Below are 23,314 nucleotides of genomic sequence, written 5' to 3'. Positions count from 1 at the left end.
AATGGTCTTTTTATGAAAAATAATTTATGTACTCTAAGATTTGTGTAAACTTGAAAAATAATTTTATCCATTTGATGAATTTGGAAAGGAATAAAATTGGATTATTTTACTAGTTAGTTAATTCAAATCCGAGTAAAAAGTTAATTCAAATACTTAATTATCTTTTTAATCACTAAAAGAAATACTCTATTTTTTAAGGATTTAAATTATTAATATTAGCTCATACCATATATTAAATATTTAATTATAACTATATTTTTATCCACAAAAACTCTTTTATCAAATGATAAAATCTAACTTTTGCACTTTGTGTATGTCGCATTGTTAGTAAATAACTTTTATCAATTGCTTTTTCTCTTTCTTTCTCTTGCTATCATTAAATATTTTCGTAATTATTTTTTTTAATTATATTTTAAAATCTATATTAATATTTATATCTAAGCAAATTATTGATCGAAAAATAAAATTAATAGTCGATGAACCAATCTCACATATACTACTCACAACATATATAAGTTACTTACTGACTTGGGATAAAGAATAAAGCAAAATGCTTCCTCTTTCTTCAATCTTTTCTTTATTTTATTTTGTTTACATCATAATTGTTCACCTAAAATTTAGCATTATACAATCTCTTTTGAAGCTAAAAAATGTTCAACTGTAGAAAATTCATACGCATAAAGATTTGGTATTATTTAATACTTATTTAATTATAAAATTTATATAAGGTAAAATTTAATAATTTTAAAGTCCTAAATATAAGGACTTCTTACTTAATTCAAATAAGGAAAGATTTAATAAGTATTAAATCTGATTTAATTTCAAACTTCTAAATATTAGCTAGGAGAACAATCAAATGACTATTTTGTCTAGTATGAACTTTATTTTAAAAGCGTAAAAAAGACGAACGATATTTTGTTAAGGGTTTTCATGCTTTTAGATCTAGATTTAAATATTGATAGATAAATTAGTGATAATGAACGAATAATGTTAAAAAGATTCTAAGAGCCCTTAGTATTTAATTTTTCCTATTAGTTTATAAGGTAAAATCTTAATTAATATTAAAGTCATTTTTAGAAAATCATAACTCTAATAAATAAAGATTTAGTAAATAAAATTTATATGATTAAAAAGTCTTATTTGTTAGAAAAATATTTGAATAACTATTTTGTCTAGTGTAAAATTCAATTTAATGAATATAAAGTCGACCAAATACTTTTAACCGGTAAGAACAACTTTTCGACGCTCAAAAATTTAGTAGCTGAATATATGCAATGTTATTATGATTTATATTCACAAAATAAAAATGTAAACAAAATAGAAACATGGAAAGTTCAAGTTGAGTGATTTTGGCCAAACAAAATTAAGTACTTCTAATAGAAAGGAAGTTTGAGAACGGTAATTTACGGTAATTTTTGGCCTCTTTTATTGCCCTTTTCCCTAAATATTTGAAAAAATATAGTTATAATTGTATCATAATTAAAGTGAATTATTTATATAAGGTAAACTCTTCATTGATTTTTAAATTTAGTTTTTTCAGAGTTTAAATAAAAAAAGATATAATAAATAGAATTTTAGTTGATGTAAAAGTCCTAAATATTAGGAAGATAAGTAAAATGATAATTTTATTCAATGTAAAATCTATTTTTAAAGGGTCAAAAAGGCGAACGATATTTCGCTAAGGGCCATAGTGCTTTTAATATAGTATAGATTATGGAGCATGGCCATAACAAAAAGATTTCTTTTTTTTCGATTTTTTTTTCACTTTTTTTTCGAAATCAATGTTTGGCCATAAAATTTTCGATTTTCACTTGATGATAAAATATAGAATTTTTGGAAAATTTTAAAAAACTCCAACAAAGCTATTTTTCAAAATTTTCACTTCAGATCACTCACAAAAAAATTATAAACAGCCCAAAATTATATTCATGTCCAAAAAACAACTCTAATTTTCAAATACCATTTCTACCTGAAAAATAAATCACCTTTTTCGAAATTTTACAATTTTTATGTCCAAACGCCCACTAATTAAGCAAGGTTTTTTTGTTGAAAATTTGGAGATTTTATTGAAAATATACTAAAGTTGTTCCATACTATTACATGCTACAGTGATGCCTTCTAAGGCATTATGATTGCCAAGTTCGGCTAACATCCTACAAGCATCGCCTGCAACAAATTTTAAAGAAGAGTCTCCATCTTTGTCTGCCAACACCTTGGTCTCAACAAGAGGAGGAGGAACTGCCGGATAGACTAGATGATTCATGTTAGACTGATTAATTGCCTTCTTAGCCAGTAGGTGAGCCACTTCATTTCCTTCCTTGAAGTTATGCATAATCCTTGGCTTCCCCATTTCGGACAGTAATAACCTACAGTCATAATTAATTAAGGCATTGTAAGTAGGATATCATGCTTCAAATATTTTATTATCACAGTTGAGTCAATTTCCACTTCCATTGGTGTGAGATTCATTTGTATAGCCACTTGTCTGAGTGCCATGAATTCTGGGAGAAATAGCTTTGGAATAATCTTGGTAGCCAACTACCTAGTCACCTTTACAATTCCTTATGACACCTCCCATTCCACAACACAATTTGTTGATATTGAAAGCAACATCTGAATTTAACTTGTACCGCCATCGAATATGTATAAGAATTTTCTTAGTGGGATTACTTTCTCTGTCAGTCATGAGCTTATATTCCATAGCATGACTAATAGCAGTCATAGAGCTCATGACATTGTTTGTGTTATTTTGATTGTTACGACTTACGTTCATCCAAATATTCCAAATAACAAATGGAAAGAGATCCCTCCAAGTCAAAAATTTATTAACATTAGTCTCTAACTGCAATAAGCCGGTGCTTATTATTAGATATTTGGTGATCTACTGCAATTCATAACTTGTTCCAAACATTACGTGCCGCATAACAATATAGAAATATATGAGTAATGGTTTCTTCGGCTCCTTTACATACTGGACATACTACATCTATGTTCATTGCGAGGTAGTTTAGACTTTAGATAAGAACGACAAGGGAGCCTATTATGATAACATAGCCATATAAGGAACTTAATTTTGTTCAGGGAATGAAGTTTCCAAATCCATGTAAAATCTTTCTCTGTATTACTAAAGCCATCGATGAGTTTGTAGAAGGAGTTGGTAGTAAACACATCACTACTGGTAATATCCCAAACTGGAGTGTCATAAGCGAGGGTTAAAATTAGTCAAAAAAGATAGGAAATAAGGATTTAAAAGTGAAAATGGACTGTCTACTTGCTGTGAAGTTTATCAAAGGTACACCATCATCCTCTTAGAGCTATAATTTAAGATTGCAAATTTTTGAAGAGGCGCAAACAAATGTGCAGATTTTCTAACAAATTAAGGTAAAAAACGAGATGAAATTTGCCAGTATAGAGGTAACGATCAAGAATATGGAGTTTGTGCTCTTGTCAATATATCTTATGAGATAGTTTAGTATTTCGCAATATACCAAAAACAAAATAGTGAAAAGATAAGGAAAAGAAAGGCAGTAATTATATAATTTAATAAGGCAGTAATTATATAATTTAATTTTTGTCTTTATTGTGTCACATTGGTAGATTTGTGTGCCCCAGCTTAATCCTTTTCTTCACTAAATACAAAATAAGGTAGTAGGGAAAGAACACAGCTGCAGATCTACGACTCCTGAACACAACATGCATTCGAAAAGTCCAATTACATAAGTAAGATTTGTTACTTTATGTATTTCCCAAATCCCAACCACAAGAAAATATTTTATTTTCAAGGAAACGAACAAGTTAAAACAAGTGGCGACAAATTACTGAATAATGGGTCAACCTTTTCTTCTACAAATTGCATTTACTGAAAAAAAATATTAGTTGACCGTCAAGAGTAATGAAGTTTTATGAAAAGAAAAAAAAAGAAAAGAAATGTGAGAGTTGAAATTTGTAACAAAAGAAACCAGTGAATTACATATCGGAGCGACCGAACCAACGTCGGGTCGGGTTGATTGATTCCTTAGATGCATGTAATTACACGTCCTACACTATTACGAAATTTAATTTAAAAAATCATCAATGATTAGCCATAAATATTTTTAAATCCATTTATAGATATACCATATAATCACAAAAGGAAGGATTTTAATGACATCAAAATTAGTAAAATTTGAAATTAATTGCAATTTATTTTGAAATGCCTTTGGATGATAAGCGACATTTGTTGATGCAAGCATAAAGATCATGAATTTCTTGCATCAAAATAGAGTAAAAGAAAAAGCTATTCAATCAAAAAACGCCATAATAAAAATTTAAATACGAGTCCTTGTAAATTATGTAACTTACAATCTAATACTAGTTACAATTTCAAATTGCATCACTCTAGTATAAAGTTTGAAAAAATAATTAAATGTGCCTACTAGGAAAAAATTGACTATATAAAACCAAATCTCTCTTCTTGCCCGTGCTCCTACGTGAAAAAAGATTTTTTAAAAGTTCATCATTTTTAGTACTATCTTTTTCGAATCTCATCGTCTAATCTTTGTTTGGTTATACATTTAACTAAACTTTTGAAAAAGAGTTTCAAATTTGAAAAAGTAAATATTAACTCTTTTTTAAGTAAATAATATTTTTCTCTTTTAAAACTGTAATATTTTTTCAAGTAAAATGCATGTCGAAACGCAATTTTAATTTTCAAATATATTTTTTCAATTTAACTTCAAAAACTACTTTTTTATAAAACAAATCACATTTTTTTTATTTCAACAATAACAATAACAATATACCCCATGTAATCTCACAACATAATATATATAAAGGTCTTACCCCTTCCTTGTGAAAATAGAAAGCATGTTTCCCAAATTTTTATGTCCAAATGCCTACTAAATACCAAATTTTCTATTTTTCAAAAACATTGAGCAAATTCCTTAGGCAAAATAATAAAAAAGAAAAAGCAAAAAAGAGGAGGAGATCTTATGTGCTGAGTCATTTTACCAGCCATACAAACTCTTTCACCACCTCCTGCTTCAATCATCATCCCATTCCTTCCGTCTCATTTTTTTGCGTATATAGTCGCGCGCGCGCACACAACAAATAGAATTCTGATAATATAGGGTTGAAAGAATCGAAAAGGAATCTGAGAGAGAGAGTATTTCGAAAATTGGAATATCCTTTTTGTTGTTTAGAGATCCGAATTTTGTGTAAATCTTTTCAGATTCCGAATAAGCTAAGCTCTTTACGAAATCTCGTCGAGATTTAACATAGCTCTCTCTCTCTCTCTCTCTAGCTAGAGCTTTTTCACGTGTTTGTTGATGCTTATCTAAGAGCTTTACTGCAAATTGCACACTCCTCTTCAGGTAATGCGCAAAAATCCTTTCAAAACTCAAGCAAATTAATTAAAAACAAAAACATGTTAATTACGGGTATATGTATGTTTATGCATGTGTTAGAGTGAGTTGATTTGGGATTCTGTTAACCTAATGCAATTTCTCTTTGAAGCTGTGTTTGTTGCTGCATTTTGGATGTTTTTTTGTCAAATTTTGCATGCCCTGTTAATTTTTTCTTTTTTTAAATTTTGACGAGATCGGCTTAAATATTGAAATATCTGTCAATTCGGACGTTGTGTGCTGCTATTCATTTTTATTGCGTGAGCTTCTGTTTTTTTTTTTTTTTTTTAATCTTTTTATTTTTTTGATGTGAATATTCAGTGTTATTGCGTGTGATCTTTGTTTCGTCTTGACTTTTATCGTATTATTAAATGTTTTTCTAATAATTGGCAAAGCAGTTGTTGTGCTGACGAGTAGTTGAGATGTGTAACTGTGTAGTGTGTAGGAATGTGTGTTTTTAAGCGATGTTGGAATTGGACATGGTCATTATTATCATGCTATTCAAATTTGGTATTTGCTAAAAATATTCAAGGTCTTTACTGGTCTGAAATGGTATGACCAGTCACTAATATAATTAGGGCATATTCTGAAGAAGATGTGTTTTTTTTTAATTATTAATTAAAACTAAAAGAGAAGATGTGCAACTTATCTTCGACCACTATGGACAATGAGTGGCCTCAAACTTGAAAAATAAATTTCTTTTCCTCTGAATTTGTCTTTGTTTGTCAAGTTTTTATGAGCATGTTATGAGATATCAACCCACAGTCGGTGCCTCCATGCTATTAAACTATGGTTTAGTGATGCACATTTATTGTGCATAAAAGAATATTTCATTCTCCAAAAGTATAGCAAAACTAGGCAGCAGTTCTCGGTTATCAGCGTTCAGTAAGTATTGTGATAGATTGAAATAGGATTGGTGTAATTACCTTCTCAATTTCCATCAACCAAACAGTTCTAGCTCTGTAGTATATGAAAAACGGTTTTTCATTGTCTGGAGTTCTGCTTATTTTTTTTATTGTTTCTCTAATGTCCTTTTCATTTTGGCTGTACAGTGAAACATGGTTGCTTTTGGGAAGAAGTTGAAGGACAGACAGATCCAAGAATGGCAAGGGTATGCAGAATATTACGTTATAGACCTAGTTGTTGTATACTTTCTTTCTATGTTACTCGGACTCTTCAAAAATGTTGGTGGGTGCGTGTTGGATCCTCCAAATTTAGTGCATTTTTGAAGGATCCGACACGGGTGCGGCAACACTTTTGGAGAGTCCGAGCAACATAGCTTTCTTTCATTTAAACTTGCTGGAAACTAGACCATGCATTATCTTTCGCTGGTTTATTCGGAGGATAATTTCCATGGAAGCATGTTAAATGCTTTTCAACCTTGCTACATTTGAGAGTATCATTTCCACTTTTCCAGTGCTTATACAGTTTAAACGAGTGACATCTAGAGAAACTGTAATATCTGCTGGATAACAGTTGAGCACAAGCTCTGTTAAGAGGAAGGAAATAACAGTTAAATTGCAGAACAACAACTAGTAAGCTTGTGTAAGGGTTAAGTAAACATATTGCTTTGTGATAATAAAATAGACAAGGCAAACTTATGTGGAGACGTAAAGAAAATAGTTAAGCAAAGAGATATATTAGATCCTACCTGTTAAAGGAAAGGAAACAAGGAAACTAGCTTTTATTTGAATCCGCAGACATATTTTGATTGTGTTGTCAAAATTGATTGGTTTTTGTATACTTGAAGAGCTTTATTTTGGACTTTCCAGATATTACATCAACTACAAATTAATGAAGAAAAAGGTTAAGCAGTATGGTAACCAAATCAAAGCTGGAGCACTAGATCGTCGACATGTTCTTAAGGATTTCTCACGGATGCTGGACAATCAGGTAAGAATATGACGATTGTGCTCTAGCATCCTTTACGTGCATATCAGCTAAATGATGTTAAGAGTTGGTTTGTTGATCTTTACTGTCAGATATTTTCCTAACAGTTTTTATTGTTAAGAGTAAGTTATGAGGCTCGCCAGTACATTCCTTGTTATTCTTTAAAAAAGTGTGATGATCTTTCTTGAAGTGATATCTATTCCTATTTCCACTTGAAACCGGTAAGTAGTAGCTGCAAGTGTGTTATACCGAAAAAACAGGCAGCCCTTCTACAAAATACTGACTATTTTCCAAGTTTCTTAGAGAGGTATTATTCAGTCTCTCAAAAATTAGCATGTTATAGAACCCTCATTTGTCTTTAATCTCCTCTTCCTAGGAGGCAGTGATGATTCAATCCATGCCTTCTTCTTCGATGTTTATTTCTTTCTTCTGGCTATGGCGTCATCTCTCTCTCTCTCTCTCTCTCTCTCTCTCTCTCTCTCTCTCTGTCTCTGTCTCTGTCTCTGTATACCAAACAGGCATTTGGATAGGTCAACTGTCAAAGGTGGTCTTCAGGAATTAGCCTAATTTTGTCTATGTGCTAATACCTTATTCATGTATTGTTTGGTTAAAAGGATGTTCCTTATAGGGAAGAAACATTCTGTCACACTCATCTATACTTTTACTTAAGTAGAATAAAAGTGAAAGCCTGTGTAATTTTCTTCATATTGCAGATTGAAAGAATTGTTCTGTTTTTGTTGGAACAACAAGGAGTGCTGGCAAGCAGGATATCTGAACTTAATAAGCAGCAAGATTCTCTTCAAGAGCAGCCTGATATATCCAAAATAACCGAGCTGCGAGAAGCTTATAGAGATGTGGGACGTGATCTTCTGAAGCTTCTCTTTTTTGTTGAAATAAATGCCATTGGGTTGCGGAAGATCCTCAAGAAGTTTGACAAACGTTTTGGGTATAAATTCACTGATTATTATGTCAAAACCCGGGCTAATCATCCTTATTCCCAACTTCAGCAAGTTTTCAAGCATGTGGTAATATGCTAAACTCAAATAGCTACTGCATTCTTTTCATCTTCTTCTACTAGTAATAACAAGACTGTTGCTTCTATAGCATCAACTACTACTATGACTACTACACTACTATTGGTTTACTCTGTCTTGTTGGCATTTTTTAATGAGAAGTACAAAAAAACAAGTTAGACACAAAGAAATATCGAACCTTGTGTATTTGTGATGAGAAAAAGTGAATTTCCTTCAGAAATTTGATAGACTTGTCCAAGAGCAAAATCTCACTGACAAATGACAAAAGGTCAAGGTGGACTTCACTGATCATGAATGGTGATTGCAGGGACTAGGGGCAGTTGTTGGTGCAATATCTCGTAATCTTGCAGACCTTCAGGACCGTCAAGGAAGCTACTTGTCAATTTATGACCAGCCTTCTCTTCCACTCCAGGTTTTTCTCTACATCCTTTAATCTTTTTGTCTTGTGCTGATTTCATAATCCTTTGTGCATCACAGTTTCTTGATATCAAATAATTTTGAGACTTCCTCTACTGTATTCCTATATGGCATTAAATTGTTTTGCAGGATTCTGTTGTTGACTCAATGAAAGCAGCTGTTGATAGATTAAGCAATTCAACAAACTTCCTTAACTTTTTGGCCCAACATGCACTTATCATGCAAGAAGAGTTCCCTACTCCTGTTGAGGAACAAGTTGATGATCAGAGATACCATTTTATGTCACTTCTCTTGAACTTGGCAAATACCTTCCTTTATATGGTCAATACATATATTATTGTTCCAACAGCAGATAATTATTCTATGAGCCTTGGTGCTGCTGCAACAGTTTGTGGGATTGTGATTGGAGCCATGGCTGTTGCACAGATCTTTTCCTCTGTGTATTTTAGTGCTTGGTCAAACAGATCTTATTTCAGACCTCTGGTATTTAGCAGTATAGCTCTCTTTGTGGGGAATGTCATGTATGCATTGGCTTATGATCTCAATTCGATACCAGTTCTCCTTATTGGTCGATTATGTTGTGGGTAGGTCTCTCTCTCTCTTCCCAAATCTGTGCATGTGTTGCACCACGCACATGGATATCTGTGATGAGTATTTTAGATATTTCTTTGCTATATTTTAGGGGTGATGGTAGGGTGTATAGAGAAGAATTTAATACCTTTTAGACAGATAATCTTCAGTGATATCAAAGATGAGGATTTTGCTGAATTGATTTTGGAGTGTGATATGAGGACTTTAAACAAATTAGCATGTTTAATAATTTAACAGCATAGAATTATATATTTTGGTTCCGGCAAGCTAGGCTATTCTTGTGTGTCGTTGGAAATAAAACATTACTTCGGGGACCAGGTAAACAACCACCTTCAGTCTGGAATATCGAGATCACATGAGTAAAGAAGTCAAATGAATGTTATTAGTTGAAGTCAGTAAACCATTTGCTTGCTCATCTTCATACCACATTCATTTCATTCCTACTTCTGTTTTGTTGAGGTTCATTCTGATGTTGAAATGATAACTTGCACCTGAATATTAAGTTGACAGGAAGGTGCTTTCCCCTTTTGTGTCTTTGATTTGCAGTTTGGGTTCTGCCAGAGCAGTGAACCGACGTTACATCAGTGACTGCGTGCCCCTTAGAATTCGGATGCAGGCATCAGCAGGATTTGTCAGTGCTAGCGCTCTTGGAATGGCATGTGGTCCTGCACTTGCTGGATTACTCCAAACTAATTTTCAGATTTACAAGTTGACCTTCAATCAAGATACTTTGCCTGGTTGGCTCATGGCTTTTGCATGGTTAATCTATTTGATATGGCTGTGGATCTCATTTAGAGAACCTGCTAATGAGACAGAAGTGAACAATGGTCCTCAAGAATCTAATAGTGGTACGTTGAACTTTTTGTTGCATGGTATGGGTATATAGCATAAATTAGCACATGTCCACTCTCCTTTTCCCTCCATTCTCTATGCTTTAACTGGACTGGTATCAGTTAAACTCCAAACATGGTGCAAGACGTTGACAGCAATGCCGTTATTGAAATAGCTTCCTTGTAGGTTATGGTGAGATGAAGTGTACAAATATATAATGCTCTTGGGATGGGTTAATGTTGTTCAGGTTGAATGAATATCTATATGAAAATCCTGTTGCATTGATAATTACTTGTCGAGGTGCTAAATTCATTGTCTTTTTATTGTGTCATTAGCTTGTGGCTGCATGGACCCAGCCAGTAAGACCACTTTTTGAGCCCAACTTTTCTATTTGTGTAGACCTCACATTGTTATTTAGCCACGTATATCAAAGTTTTTTAACTGTTGTAGCTTGATAAACCACAAAGTTTAGGATGAGAGTAGATTGTGTCTTTTACACAATGCTGAGTGAGGGAAATGCAGAGTATAAATTAGTCCACTTGAGAAGTAGAAAAAAAATTGAAAAACTATTTCTTTTGATGCCGTATTATGTTCAGAAAGATTAACGAATGGATAATAGTAGAAGTTCTATTACATAAGTAGACATTGTCTTTAACATTTAGAAATACCATATTTTCTGCAAGAACATCCAAAATAATACAGTAAGATTGAATCAGAGACATAGGGGTACGGCATATTTATATGTACTTCTCCAACCTCTGTTTTAAAGTCCCAAAGTGAGAAATGAGAAATTCCGCACTCAACTCTTTAATGGAACCTCGCGCAAATGCTCTTTAGTGTATATTAAGGTGCACTAACTTATACTTTTATGTGTAATAGTTTAACACTGAATGGAAATTAAGAAGCTCATTTGACTTACTAAATTTCTACCATCGAAAAGAACGCTGAACTAGAAATTGGGAGTATGTGAATGAAGTTGGTGTAACAAGAAACATCATATTATGATTTTAAAACTTATAGATGTGTTTTATTCTTTGTGCAAGTGCATCACATTATTTTAAACCACCCAGAAGAAAAAGTTCATGTCATACAAAATGGAAAAGGTGGAGTGTTTATCTAAATACAGTCTGATGCTGAACTTTTTTTTATACCAGTAGAAAATGATGCCCTTGAGAAGGGTGTTACACAACCATTGCTCTTAAAAGCGGAAGAGAATCAACACGATGGTGAGAATGACCAAGAATATGATGGGAGTGAAGAAGCTCCTGAGGAGTCTCGTAAGCCGGCGAACTCTATAGCAGAAGCATACAGATTACTTACTCCTTCTGTGAAGGTAAGTTGTCAACTCTGACCTTGTTGTTCGTCTTATCAACATGTGAGTAGAGTCTATTGAGAAATGGGTCAATGATATTACTCGCATCCATCCTTAATGGCTATTTGTCCCGTGGAAGTCCAGCCATGCTGTGTGTTTCCCACACCTTGCTTCCTTATGTTGCTTGGACTTCGAAATTCTTCCTCTCTTTCACGAGATGGATAATGATGTCAAAGAAAAGGGACAGGGTAACTAGGACATGAACTGTTGCTTATCATAATTGGAGGTTAACAATGGTGGTTTGCTTATTGAAAGTAATGGTGTAGTACATAAGCTTACCTTACTAGAAAGCAACACACAACTAATGAGGATCAGTGTCTTGATACTCCCAAGTAATTTCCATCAAAATCAGAGCTTTGGAAGTAGTTAAGCATCTGTTGGCATTGGTGACCTAACAGGCCAGAGGTCCTACTACTATTATCTCATTATGCATGTACATTTCCACTTCGTATTAAACACATACTGCTAAGAAGCAATTCCTTTTAATGGGAACTCATGTTTTTGGAGGGATGTGTACAGTATAAATCAAAGCACATAAAATTGTGCTCTTTTGGTGCTTGCTGGGGTCAGGTACAGATGTGGAAGTGCAGATAACTTTATGTCTAATTGGGCATTGCCTTCTCACAGTGCTCAAGAGAAAAAGAAACAAAGCAAAGGAGAGGAAAAATGAAAGATGGATCACTCTCTGTATGCATATGAAAAAAGAAGCATAATATAACTTGATTATGCTTTAAGAAAGATTTATATTTAAATGGCCAGTGACACGACTCTTTCATCTATACAGGTTCAATTACTAATCTACTTTATGCTGAAATATGCAATGGAGATTTTACTTTCAGAATCCAGTGTCGTTACGTCATATTACTTTGGCTGGTCAACGGGAACCGTGGCAATTTTTCTTGCGTGTCTTGGCCTCACGGTACTTCCGATAAATGTTGTTGTTGGGAGCTACATAAGTAACATGTTCGAAGACAGGTAACTTCTTTTGCACAAGAATATGCTTTGGCTGCTTACTTTTTGGACAGGGAGCTAAATTTTCTAAAGTTTTCCTGGATATAAAGATTTGTTGCTCATATTGATGGATATTACAATGAGAATAGAATAACTTTCCTTCACTTGCATAAGAAGGCTATCAGTCTGTAGTATTTACTCTCATCAGAGGGATTCGTATGTGCATTAGTTTCTCTTTTGGCCTTCATGTTTACTAGTGCATTGAATTCCTTGTGCGCTGTATGCTCATACACAGATAGCTATTTGTTGTGGCTCTGCTTCTAAACTTCATGTCTTCTGCTAATTAATCCATATATAATGCCGTGCTACTAAAACTTCGATTCAGTTCTTGAAAATTGATGCATCTAATTACCAAAAAGCAGAATAATCAATTCAAGATCAAGCATGTGAAAATTCGCTACTATCGTGTTGAACCTTTGCTATCAGAATTCAATGATAGATTTCTTCTGTTTTCAGGCAAATTTTGTTGGCATCTGAAATCATGGTTTTTCTTGGTATACTTGGGAGCTTTCACGTTGTAATCTCATATTCTGTTCCACAATATGTTATTTCCGGGCTCATAATGTTTGTAGCTGCTGAAGTGTTGGAAGGTAAGACCTCTCTGTCCGATTCTTTTTTCCCCTTTAAGAAACTTACTTCTCATCTGAACCTATCAATATGATAAAGCAATAGGTTAGTAGCTCTGCTCAAGCGAAGAAAATTTCAGGCAAAAGGAAATACTGTAGGTTCCAAATAGCCAGCTGTGCATGATACCGCTGCTAATTTAGCATTATATGATTGCTGCTGTGAGGGGCACCATGCCCATATCTAACGCATATATCTGTGGTCGGAGATGTTTTCAGATCATTGATGGATGGTATGTTGCATCTGGGTGGCTAGTGGTAGAGTGGCCTCATAATATTCTAGGTTCTCTCAATAATTATATCAGTAGCTTTCCTTTTCCCTTCTACGTGAACTAATTCAAAGATGATGTTTTTAAACTCACTTGATAAGCTTATCCACATGTCACAAACTAAAGTCCTTGATTTCAGAAACTAGGTTTACAGCAGCATATCTTGGATAAATGGATCCGTTACTGAGTGACGTATGGCTGTTTATATTTGCTTACTCCTAAAAAGAATGTACTCCTAGAAAATTGATTTTTGAGGTCTCCTTTTGACCATGGGGGCTCTTTTGAAGTAGGTTAAGACTTAAGACCACATTTCTTATAATAGAAATAGGGCTATCAATTGGAAGTGACAGACATACAGGGAGTAATTGAGCGAAAAAAAGGTGCTTGTCTTTTTCCTTCCAGTACCTTTAATGATGTGATCCTGGAATGATTAGCCTAATCCTGCTGAATTTAGCTTTCTTAACCAGTCTCGAATTGGTTAAGCTGAAGTCTTTAGCACAATAAACTTGGACACATACAAATCTTGTTGATGATAACTGTGTTCTTTATTTATTTTGTTTTTTTGGTTGCGTTTTTTACTGCTTGCATGCTAAATCCCTCTAATTTCGCTGATGAATATAGGTGTGAATTTATCGCTCCTCTCTCGAGTCATGTCATCCAGGCTTTCTCGTGGAACCTACAATGGGGGTCTCTTGTCAACAGAAGCTGGCACAATTGCTCGGGTGATTGCAGATGTAACCATAACCCTTGCTGGGTATTTGGGGCAGAGTACGCTCTTGAATGTTACTCTTCTTCCTTCGCTTTTGATTTGTGTAGCTTCCATTGTTGCAACCTGTTACACCTACAATTCTCTTTACTGAGCAGTCTTCTGTAATTTGAAAACGTTCTCGACTGCAGAAGCATCATTGCCCTCAATTCTTTTCAGGCCTCCTCCCTTTCTGGTTTAATAATTGAGTTTGTTTTCTTTAGGTACTTTTGTTTTGCCTCATGTGTAATATTGATGTAAATTTTCGGTTAGTAATTAGTTCATTGATTTCTTTATCTTAACTGGGTTCTTATTATTTAATGTCTGCTGTTGTCCTATATATGGAAATTGCTTAAAACTTAGAAACTGCTACTCTGACTTATAGGTAGTAGTTGCTGGTTGGTTGTTCTAATAATGTTGTCAGCCTAATTGTCATTAGGTTGCTGTTAGTGTCTGTCGCAGAACTTGTAATGCGGTCCAGCAACGTTAGCTATATATCATGGTATCAACCACCGATTATTTTGTTGTGCAACCATTCCTTCCAATATATTTATAAACTTATGTATACTTATTAGTGTAGTTTTATTGGTAGTAATAGGTCATCACTTAACTATTAGTGTAGTTTTACTGGTTGTAACAGGTCACCTACTATTCTTTGTGGGTTACTATTCCATGCGCGTCATAGAAAATGAGTCGTTTTTAATATTGTCGGTACGTTTATGAACTCAATGAACTGTCGCACCGTATGTGAAATTACTGAGCGAGTTGAAGAAGAAGTTCGACTTCAGTTCGGTTATTACTACGAAAGGAGCACGAGCTAGGCTTGGAATTTGGATTTTAAAAAAGTCAGGTTAGTGCACTAAGTTCTCGCTATGTGCGAGGTCTGTGGAAGAGTTGGACCATAATGGTTTATTGTACGCAATCTTACATTTTTTTAAGAGGTTGTTTTCAACTCGAACCCGTGACCTACTGGTCACATGGTGCATTAAGCTCCCGCTATGCGTCGGGTCCGGGGAAGGGTCAGATTTGTGAGTAGGGGTGTACATGGATCGGGTTGCTTCGATTTTTATCACAACCAAATCAAACCATTATATCGGTTTGGATTGGTTTGGTTTATCGGGTTTTTCGAGTTTTGGTTTTTTTGTTACATTAATATTATTTCAATCTTACTTTGTTAAATTTTTGATAAGTAAATATATGTTTAGTAAAAGTTGAAAAAACTTACAAACGTATAATCTGTTAACATATTCTTATGGGAGAATTTTTTTAGTAACATATGATAGTTATTTTTTTAGTTGTCTGACAATAATTTTTCGTTGAAGTATACTTTAAAGGTTAACTGAATTTAATAATTAAATATAAAAATTAGTATGATACATATATAATTATATGTTCTATTTAATTTTAAATTATCGAAATATCGCTTCAAATTCGAAAAAGACATAAGAATTTAATAGATCTTGACATATGAATATGGAAGAACAAAGAGATTGACACATTTCATTAACACTTGATAAGAAAGTGATCAAACAACATATTATTTAAAGTTAATAAAAATAGATCACTTCATATTTAACTAAATATTGTATCACATAAGAGAATCACAACTATTTCTAGACATTTTTTTAAAAGAAAATTTTATGAAAAGTCTTAAAAGTATATCTAAAAATTGTATATTTATATGTCGGTTTGGTTCGATTTTTTTCACTCAATACCAAACCAAATCAAACCAAACCTAATCAGGTTTTTTAATCGGTTTGGTTTGACTTTTCGGTTTGGTACGATTTTCCGTTTTCGGTTTGTACACCCCTAACCACAAGGGTCTATTGTACGCAGTCTTACCTTGCATTTCTGCAAGAGATTATATCCACGGCTCGAACCGGTGGTCTTTTGATCACATGACAACAACTTTACCAGTTATGCAAAGCTTTTTTATTAATATATTAACATATTAAGTTTCGGCATTCTTTTACAATGAGTAGGATAAATTCACCGCCATTAATGTTGCTCATGATCATAACTTGCAATTACGTGGCACCTCCACCTGGCTTACCCACTTAATTTCAACGGTCAATCTGCCAACTAATTGTCGTCATTAGCTGCTCACTGACTGTTGTGTCATTAATTTTGTCCACAAATTTTAAATCGTGTTACACAAACTGACTATATTAGCTAGGAAAAGCAAAACCAAAGTATGACGATCTTGGCCTTGGAAAAGGGTACATTGTACTAGTGTCGACTTCCTACTTTCTTAGAAGTAGGAGTGGAAACAATGCATCTTAAATTGCTACCTGAACTCGTCATAGCTCGTCTGATCATATTATGAGTTACGTTGTCTAATATTTATCCAATAATATTATATTTATATTTCGTGCGTGGATAATTAATAATGGATTAGCTATTGTTACAAAAACCTTCATTTTTCTGTGGTCAATTTTGGTTATACTTGTTTGATATTGGTTGGCAGTTGAGTTGTACTAGCTAGTGACAAAGGAAATTAGATTACCAGGAATTTTGGTGACTTATTTAGATTGTCCTTTTTCAAATTGGGACCCCTGAAAAGAATAGGAGATAGAAAAAGGTAAGTAAAGAACTACTCACTGCCAACAAAATTAATTGCATTAAATATAATGAAAAGCCGTTGGTTGAAACACAAAAATAATAACAATAACTAGTAAATGCAGTGACCTCAAACTCAAAAGAGTTTATTCTTGTCGGTCCATAATAAGTGACCAATTTATCTTGGGTACATCCATTAAGGAAATACAAAATTCTAGACAAAAATAGTTAGTGTGACTAAATTACCCTTAATTAAATGTTGCAGCATAGTTAATGTGAGAAGTAAATTTTTTTTTAGGGATATGTACATAAGGGTAATTTTGGAGAAATAAATTGAATTTTTTCTTGATTATATAAATGGACACTTATTTTGGACCAAAATAAAAAGGTAAATTGGTCACTTATTATGGATCGAAGGGGGTAATGTTGGATTGTTGGCATGTATCACTTTTTGATTGCTTGCATGTATCACTTTTTGACAAGGAAATGTGAATTTACACCATATATATGGCTGTGAAGTGTATGGTTGAGAATCATAAAATCTCAGGTTCAAATTTTATCGGAGACAAAAATATTAGGTGATTTTATCCCATCTGTCCAAGCCTTAAAGGGCAAAGTTACCTAATACATGTGCTGGAGGGAGATAAAAGGTATCCCTGTAAAATTAGTCGAGTTATCCATAAACAACCCCAACACCACAGTTATAAAAAAAAAAATATTACACCTATTATATGTACCAAATTAATATAGTCATTATTTTGCATAAATTTTTATCGTTTAACAGCGTTGATTCACATATGTTTAACACATGTTATTAAATAAAAAATCTAAGGAAGTTTCAAATTTAGAGTATAACATTTTAATTTTTCCCCCCAAGGATGTATGGTCAAGGGAAATAAAAAATTGAGTGTTAGCTAGAAAATTTTAACTCTTAAACAAAACTTTTTTCATTGCTCTATATTGAACCCTACGTTAAGATTAATTAACTAAAATTAGTGCATGCCCCTAGTGCAAAAGTAAAATTGTTCCTTAGTGAAAAAGGAGTAACGTACATGGTAAGCATTCACTCACAGGCTCAATTGGAACTGTCACTTGTATAATACCTGCGATAAAATAATTAAAAGAAAACAGTTAACCACCCATATTATTCATTAAAAATGGATTGGATAATGAACTTTTTAAAAACGGGTCAAATATGAATAAGAACCATATTATCCATTTAGGAAATGGATAACCAATGGATAACTAATGGATTTAACTTTTACATTTGTAAAACCTCAAATTAGGGTTCCTCAAGTTTGGAAGGCTAGAAATTCTTCCAAAAGTGATCATATTCATGAAATCATGGATAATATGATTACCCATATTATCTGCCGGTTAACCCCTTTTTTATCCGTATTAAATATGGGTCGAGTTCGATAATTTATCCATTTTTTTCATTTTCAGTTTTCGACCCGTCCAATATCCGATCCGACCCGCATGTTTGTCACATTGGCTATACTTTCTTTTTATAATACCTTTACTCAAAACAAGATAAATCATGTTAAATTGCAATATTACACAGCAGCAGCTGCTAGCTATTCAATCTCGAATATCAATATTAACATTAAACGTGTATAGCTTTTGGAATTCCAGACAATATCGATCAGTACAAAAAATAAAACGTAATTCCTTTGTCTCCAAGCAAATAAATATGCTTATATAATGTTTGAAAAGTTTGTATAAATCTAACTTCAGTCGAAACAAATGCATGCACGTATATTTATACGAAAATAATCATTGACTTTATAATTCGAGTTAAAAAGGAAAAAAGAAAAGGATATATAGGGGAGAACTGGAGATGGATAAAAAAACAAGAATACAAATTCCAAAACATATATAACAGAAGAATATCAATCCCACTTAATCTTTTCAAGGTAAAATCCTAATTAAGTTCCTAAACTATTATTATCATTTCCCTCAAAATAACTATAACTAGACCATCAAGGATTGAGTGTGTTAAGATGCATCAGATCCCTTTAGTTTTAACCATAAATTCCGTGTTCGGTAACCATACAAATCCGAATTATAGTCTGACCGGTAAATTTCGCATACCATATTACAATTACAATAACAACAATCCAATAGATTTTCACAAGTGGGGTCCGTGGAAGATAGAATGTATACAACCTTAGGTTGTTTTCGATAGACCCTCAACTAAAGAAAAAATGGAAGAAGTATTGATAAGATATTAAGAAAATCGAAGCCAAGATAGCAATAGAGCGGTAGGTAGTAATTATTAGGGGTTTTGCTTGATTTTCTTATCATATTTGGATTTTACTTTTTTCTTAAAAGAAAGTCAAATTAAAGTACTACCATAATTGTCTTTACTTTTCATGAAAGAAAAATATAATTCTCTTTCATATTTGATTCACTACAACAAATTTATCCTAAGGCCAAACTAATTTTAGACAACACTTGAAAAACCTTACCAAAAGTATTTGTGGCAACGCTTTTTGAGGGGTGGTATTTGCTGAGAGCTTTTGGCTACGAAATTTAGGCGACACTTCCAAAGCGTTCTCTTTCAATATAAAGGCTTCGAATTTAGGCGACACTTCTATGTACTAAAGTTAAATTTCGTTTTAAAAAAAAAGTCTACTAACCTAATTTGTCCATCAGTATACAACAATTAAATGTAAGGAAGAAACAAAGTCATACTAGTCTAGTAATTGAAGAATTACAAAATATTTTGGCAATAGAAAGAATATATAAATATTTTGGTAGCAAAAGAATTTCTAATAAGTTGGTTTTCCATCGACGTAGCCTATTCAACTCTACAGAGAATATAACTAGATGTCTGGATGTTAAGAAAACAAATGAGGAAGGCCAATATAGCATGATTTTTGTCTATAGGTTCTGTTACTCAAATCATTCCAACATGATTATATTTTCATTTCAAAACTCTTAACATATAGATTTTCCTCTACTTTTGTCATTTATTTTAGTCGTGTGTATGTATAACTCATACTTATGTGACAGTATTGTTCCGAGTCCCCAAGGGACAAGGGTCACTCTACCACATTGTTCTGAGTTTGCACTTGCATACTGTTGGTTTCTATCTAATTACTAATTTTATTTTGCAGGAAAGTTTTGGTGAGCAATTGAAAATGGTGCCAAAAGACAATTTGATATATTGAAATTTAACGATGAAGACTTTAGACAATTTCGATTTTTGTTATTCCTGATACTATAGTAATACACTTGATTTTGTAAAGTTACAAGCATGAACCTTGAAATAATTTGCTTTATTCTTACGTATTACATGAGATTTAATCTTTTTTGAAGTTCATTGCAAGTATATGCATTTGAATTATTCTTTTGTTATTATTTTTTTTTTTTACATAATTTAGTACTTGAGATCTTCATACGTGATTATGAGATAAATACAAATATGTATTTTATTGAACGCATATATATATATATATAAAATAAATTACTTCATAGCTTAGACAAATTTCCACATTTCAAATGTATGGCCATAGCGATTGAAACATTTGTGGCCTATATAGTAGCAAAAGCCGCGCTTTCAAGCGTGACCTAAAGAATAACAAAGGATATGCTTTTCATGTGTTGTTGTAGTAGACGAAAAGTGTAACCACACAGGGTACTACAAGCGTGGCCTTTATTACTCTTTAGGCCATACTTTTCAAGCGTGGCTTCTAAGTAACACTTAAAAAGTATTGTCTTAGGGCAAAGGTTACGCTCATTTAGGTCACCCCTTAAAAAGCGTTGTTTTAGGTCCGAAAGTGTGGCCTTTGATCAAAGGCCACAATTTCTGATAGTTTAAGCCACACTTTTTAGGTGTGGTTAAAGACCTAAAATGTTGTAGTGATTATTCCTTGTCTTGGGGGAAATATTTTGGACATGTATAAATTGAAGACATCCTTCTCATAACTTAAAAACACAACAATAGTATCCACAATGTAGTTCTTATGAGAGTTTTGTTTAGGGGGGGATTTATTCTCTCATAAGTTTTTTCTTTCTTTTATAGTAGTAAACCATATGTAGGTCACTTGATCAAATCATATTATATTATTATGTCTTTTTTAGAATATTTTATTTGTTGTCTCATTTATCGTCACCGATGTTTGTTTTATTAGCTTTCGCATACACCTTGTTATTTTCGATCCCAATAAGTGATATCATACAAACACTAATACTATCGAACTAAGGAAAACTAAGAAAACTCGACTACCTACTAACCTTCTGTTAATATTCTGTATTGCTGTAATAAACAATTAAACTTTCTGGAAAAACAAAACAGAAAGTTAGTAATACTTGTTTAGAGAAATAGATTCTGGAAAATAAAAAATAGTATAGGAATAAATCGAGCCCACTAAATACACAGTGTGTCCTTAAAAAAATATTCCCCTTAAGTACCCGAGGTGCTGGAATATATCCTCCCAGGATAGAACGATTTAACTCACCAGTGTATTGGTACCAAAAACTCTGATGAACTGCGAACCACTCAATGGTCGTAAAACACACTGGAAAATATTGTGCAGAAGAAGAAGAAGAAGAAGAAGAAGAAGAAGAAGAAGCTCAGAAAATTTCGTAAGGAAAGATTCTGGGATTCAAACTCTATTTATAGAGTTGCTGGCATTGTTTCTGAAAAGGTTTGCAACCTTTCAGAAACAGCCATGGCGGTTGGAAAAAGGGTGTTTGAAATATTGCGGGAAAAATATATTTAAAATAATCCGGAAAAGAAAACGGGCCTGACCGAACCGGATCGCGGGTCATGGGTTATTCCGGATTGAATTTTTCGTTAATTATTTAATTAATTAATTAAATAATTGAAAGTAATTTTGTCCAAAAAAATTAATCAATCAATCGATCTTTGACCAAATTCGAATCCGAAGACGAAGCCGAAGACGAAGCCGAGCCGAGCTAGCGACGACGACGACGACGACGACGACGCGAGACTTGCCTTTTTCTTAACTCTTTAAGAGCTAGAAGAAGAGCAATTATATATATCCATCAAAAGTCTTTTCTTCCTCCGATATGGGACAATGTCCATTTCCCAAGGGAAACTCAAATATTTTATTTTCCCTCCATTTCTCATTCACCTTCTTTAAGCTACACAAGCTTAAAATCCCAACAATCCCCCACATAAATGGGGAATGGCTATAAAATAAAGGAATGCACGGACGCGTGTGTGTTTTATATGTAAGAATTAATTGCATCTGGATAAGTAGGTTTCCCTTTGAACTTTTCGTAGTGAACTTATATCGGATATACTCGGTCAATCGGTAGATTTGATATCTTTGAATATTGCGGAAAAAATATATTTAAAATAATCCGGGAAAGAAAACGGGCCTGACCGAACCGGGTCGTGGGTCATGGGTTATTCCGGATTAAATTTTTCGTTAATTATTTAATTAATTAATTAATTAATTGAAAGGAATTTTGTCCAAAAATATTAATCAATCAATCGATCTTTGACCGAATCCGAAGCCGAAGACGAAGCCGAGCTGAGCGAGCGACGACGACGACGGCGAGAGGCTTGCCTTTTTCTTAACTCTTTAAGAGTTAGAAGAAGAGCAATTATATATATATACCCATCAAAAGCCTTTTCTTCCTCCGATATGGGACAATGTCCATTTCCCAAGGGAAACTCAAATATTTTATTTTCCCTCAATTTCTCATTCACCTTGTTTAAACTACACAAGCTTAAAATCCCAACAACCCCCCACATGAATGGGGAATGGCTATAAAATAAAGGAATGCACGGACGCGTGTGTGTTTGACATACAAGAATTAATTACATCTGGATAAGTAGGTTTCTCTTTGAACTTTTCGTAGTGAACTTATATCGGATATAATCGGTCAATCGGTAGATTTGATATATTTGAACCGTCGAGCTTTGTTGTATACCTTGACAACATAAGTCACACAATCAATCTTTAACCATCTATAGTTCTCACGGTTGTGTTCATTTCAGCCATGAACACCGCCTGGTTTCATGAGTGCTTAGAGAATGTGCCTTTACTTTTATTCCCCTTGAAGCGGCTTACACTTCACACTCACATAGGTGATTTCTAAACGTGTAATCCTATAGACACACTATCTGGTCATATCTTGCCAGACTTAGCAAATCATTAAAAAAACCTTTAAGCTTTGTTGACTCATCAAAAAGCCTTAATGTTTTACCTCAATTTCTGAACATTGTCTTCATCACGAGAATGGGTTGAGTTATTTGACAATTTTGAACCGTCATTCATAACTTTATTTGATCTCTTTGAACCTAGCTCGTGGGATCTCCAGTCTGCTAGGTAGAGTTACTGTCATGATGACTTGTCCTACACCTTAACTCCATTCCCTTTGATGATCTTTCAACTGCCTCTCTAGATAGGCCTTTTGTAAGTGGATCCGACACGTTATCTCTTGACTTTATGTAGTCAATTGTGATAACACCACTAGAGAGTAGTAGTCTAACGGTATTGTGTCTCCGTCGTATATGAAGAGATTTTCCGTTATACATAACGCTCCCTGCCCTGCCTATTGCTGCTTGACTATCATAATGTATACAAATAGGTGCCAAAGGTTTGGGCC

At 33.4% G+C, this 23,314-nt stretch overlaps 1 protein-coding gene across 3 annotated transcripts; it reads left to right on the top strand.

Annotated features, from left to right (window-relative positions):
* Window positions 1-4,988: 4,988 nt before the first annotated feature.
* LOC104089998 (SPX domain-containing membrane protein At4g22990) lies at window positions 4,989-14,466 on the top strand. 3 transcript variants are annotated; one of them, XM_009595027.4, is made up of 11 exons: window positions 4,989-5,351; window positions 6,434-6,492; window positions 7,154-7,274; window positions 7,985-8,296; window positions 8,613-8,717; window positions 8,852-9,306; window positions 9,860-10,161; window positions 11,302-11,477; window positions 12,301-12,491; window positions 12,984-13,117; window positions 14,041-14,466. In XM_009595027.4, the coding sequence occupies exons 2-11, from the start codon at window positions 6,440-6,442 to the stop codon at window positions 14,277-14,279; spliced, it is 2,088 nt and encodes a 695-aa protein (XP_009593322.1). In that variant the 5' UTR covers window positions 4,989-5,351; window positions 6,434-6,439; the 3' UTR covers window positions 14,280-14,466. The 3 variants fall into 3 exon arrangements, with proteins under 3 accessions (XP_009593322.1, XP_009593319.1, XP_033510408.1); XM_009595024.4 differs by having other exon boundaries at window positions 4,991-5,351; window positions 11,299-11,477; XM_033654517.2 differs by lacking the exon at window positions 4,989-5,351 and adding an exon at window positions 6,136-6,266 and having other exon boundaries at window positions 11,299-11,477.
* The last annotated feature ends 8,848 nt before the right edge of the window (window positions 14,467-23,314 follow it).

This window comes from Nicotiana tomentosiformis, chromosome 8, assembly GCF_000390325.3.
Source record: "Nicotiana tomentosiformis chromosome 8, ASM39032v3, whole genome shotgun sequence".
Lineage (NCBI taxonomy): Eukaryota > Viridiplantae > Streptophyta > Magnoliopsida > Solanales > Solanaceae > Nicotiana > Nicotiana tomentosiformis.
The sequence above is the reverse complement of the archived record's forward strand: the minus strand, read 5'-3'. Positions and strand labels throughout refer to the sequence as shown.

Coding starts and splice junctions, on each gene's coding strand:
- LOC104089998 (XM_009595024.4), top strand. CDS start 6,440: ATGGTTGCTTTTGGGAAGAAGTTGAAGGACAGACAGATCCAAGAATGG. Junction 6,493..7,153: donor CAGATCCAAGAATGGCAAGG/GTATGCAGAATA, acceptor TGGACTTTCCAG/ATATTACATCAACTACAAAT. Junction 10,162..11,298: donor TCCTCAAGAATCTAATAGTG/GTACGTTGAACT, acceptor TTTTTATACCAG/TAGAAAATGATGCCCTTGAG.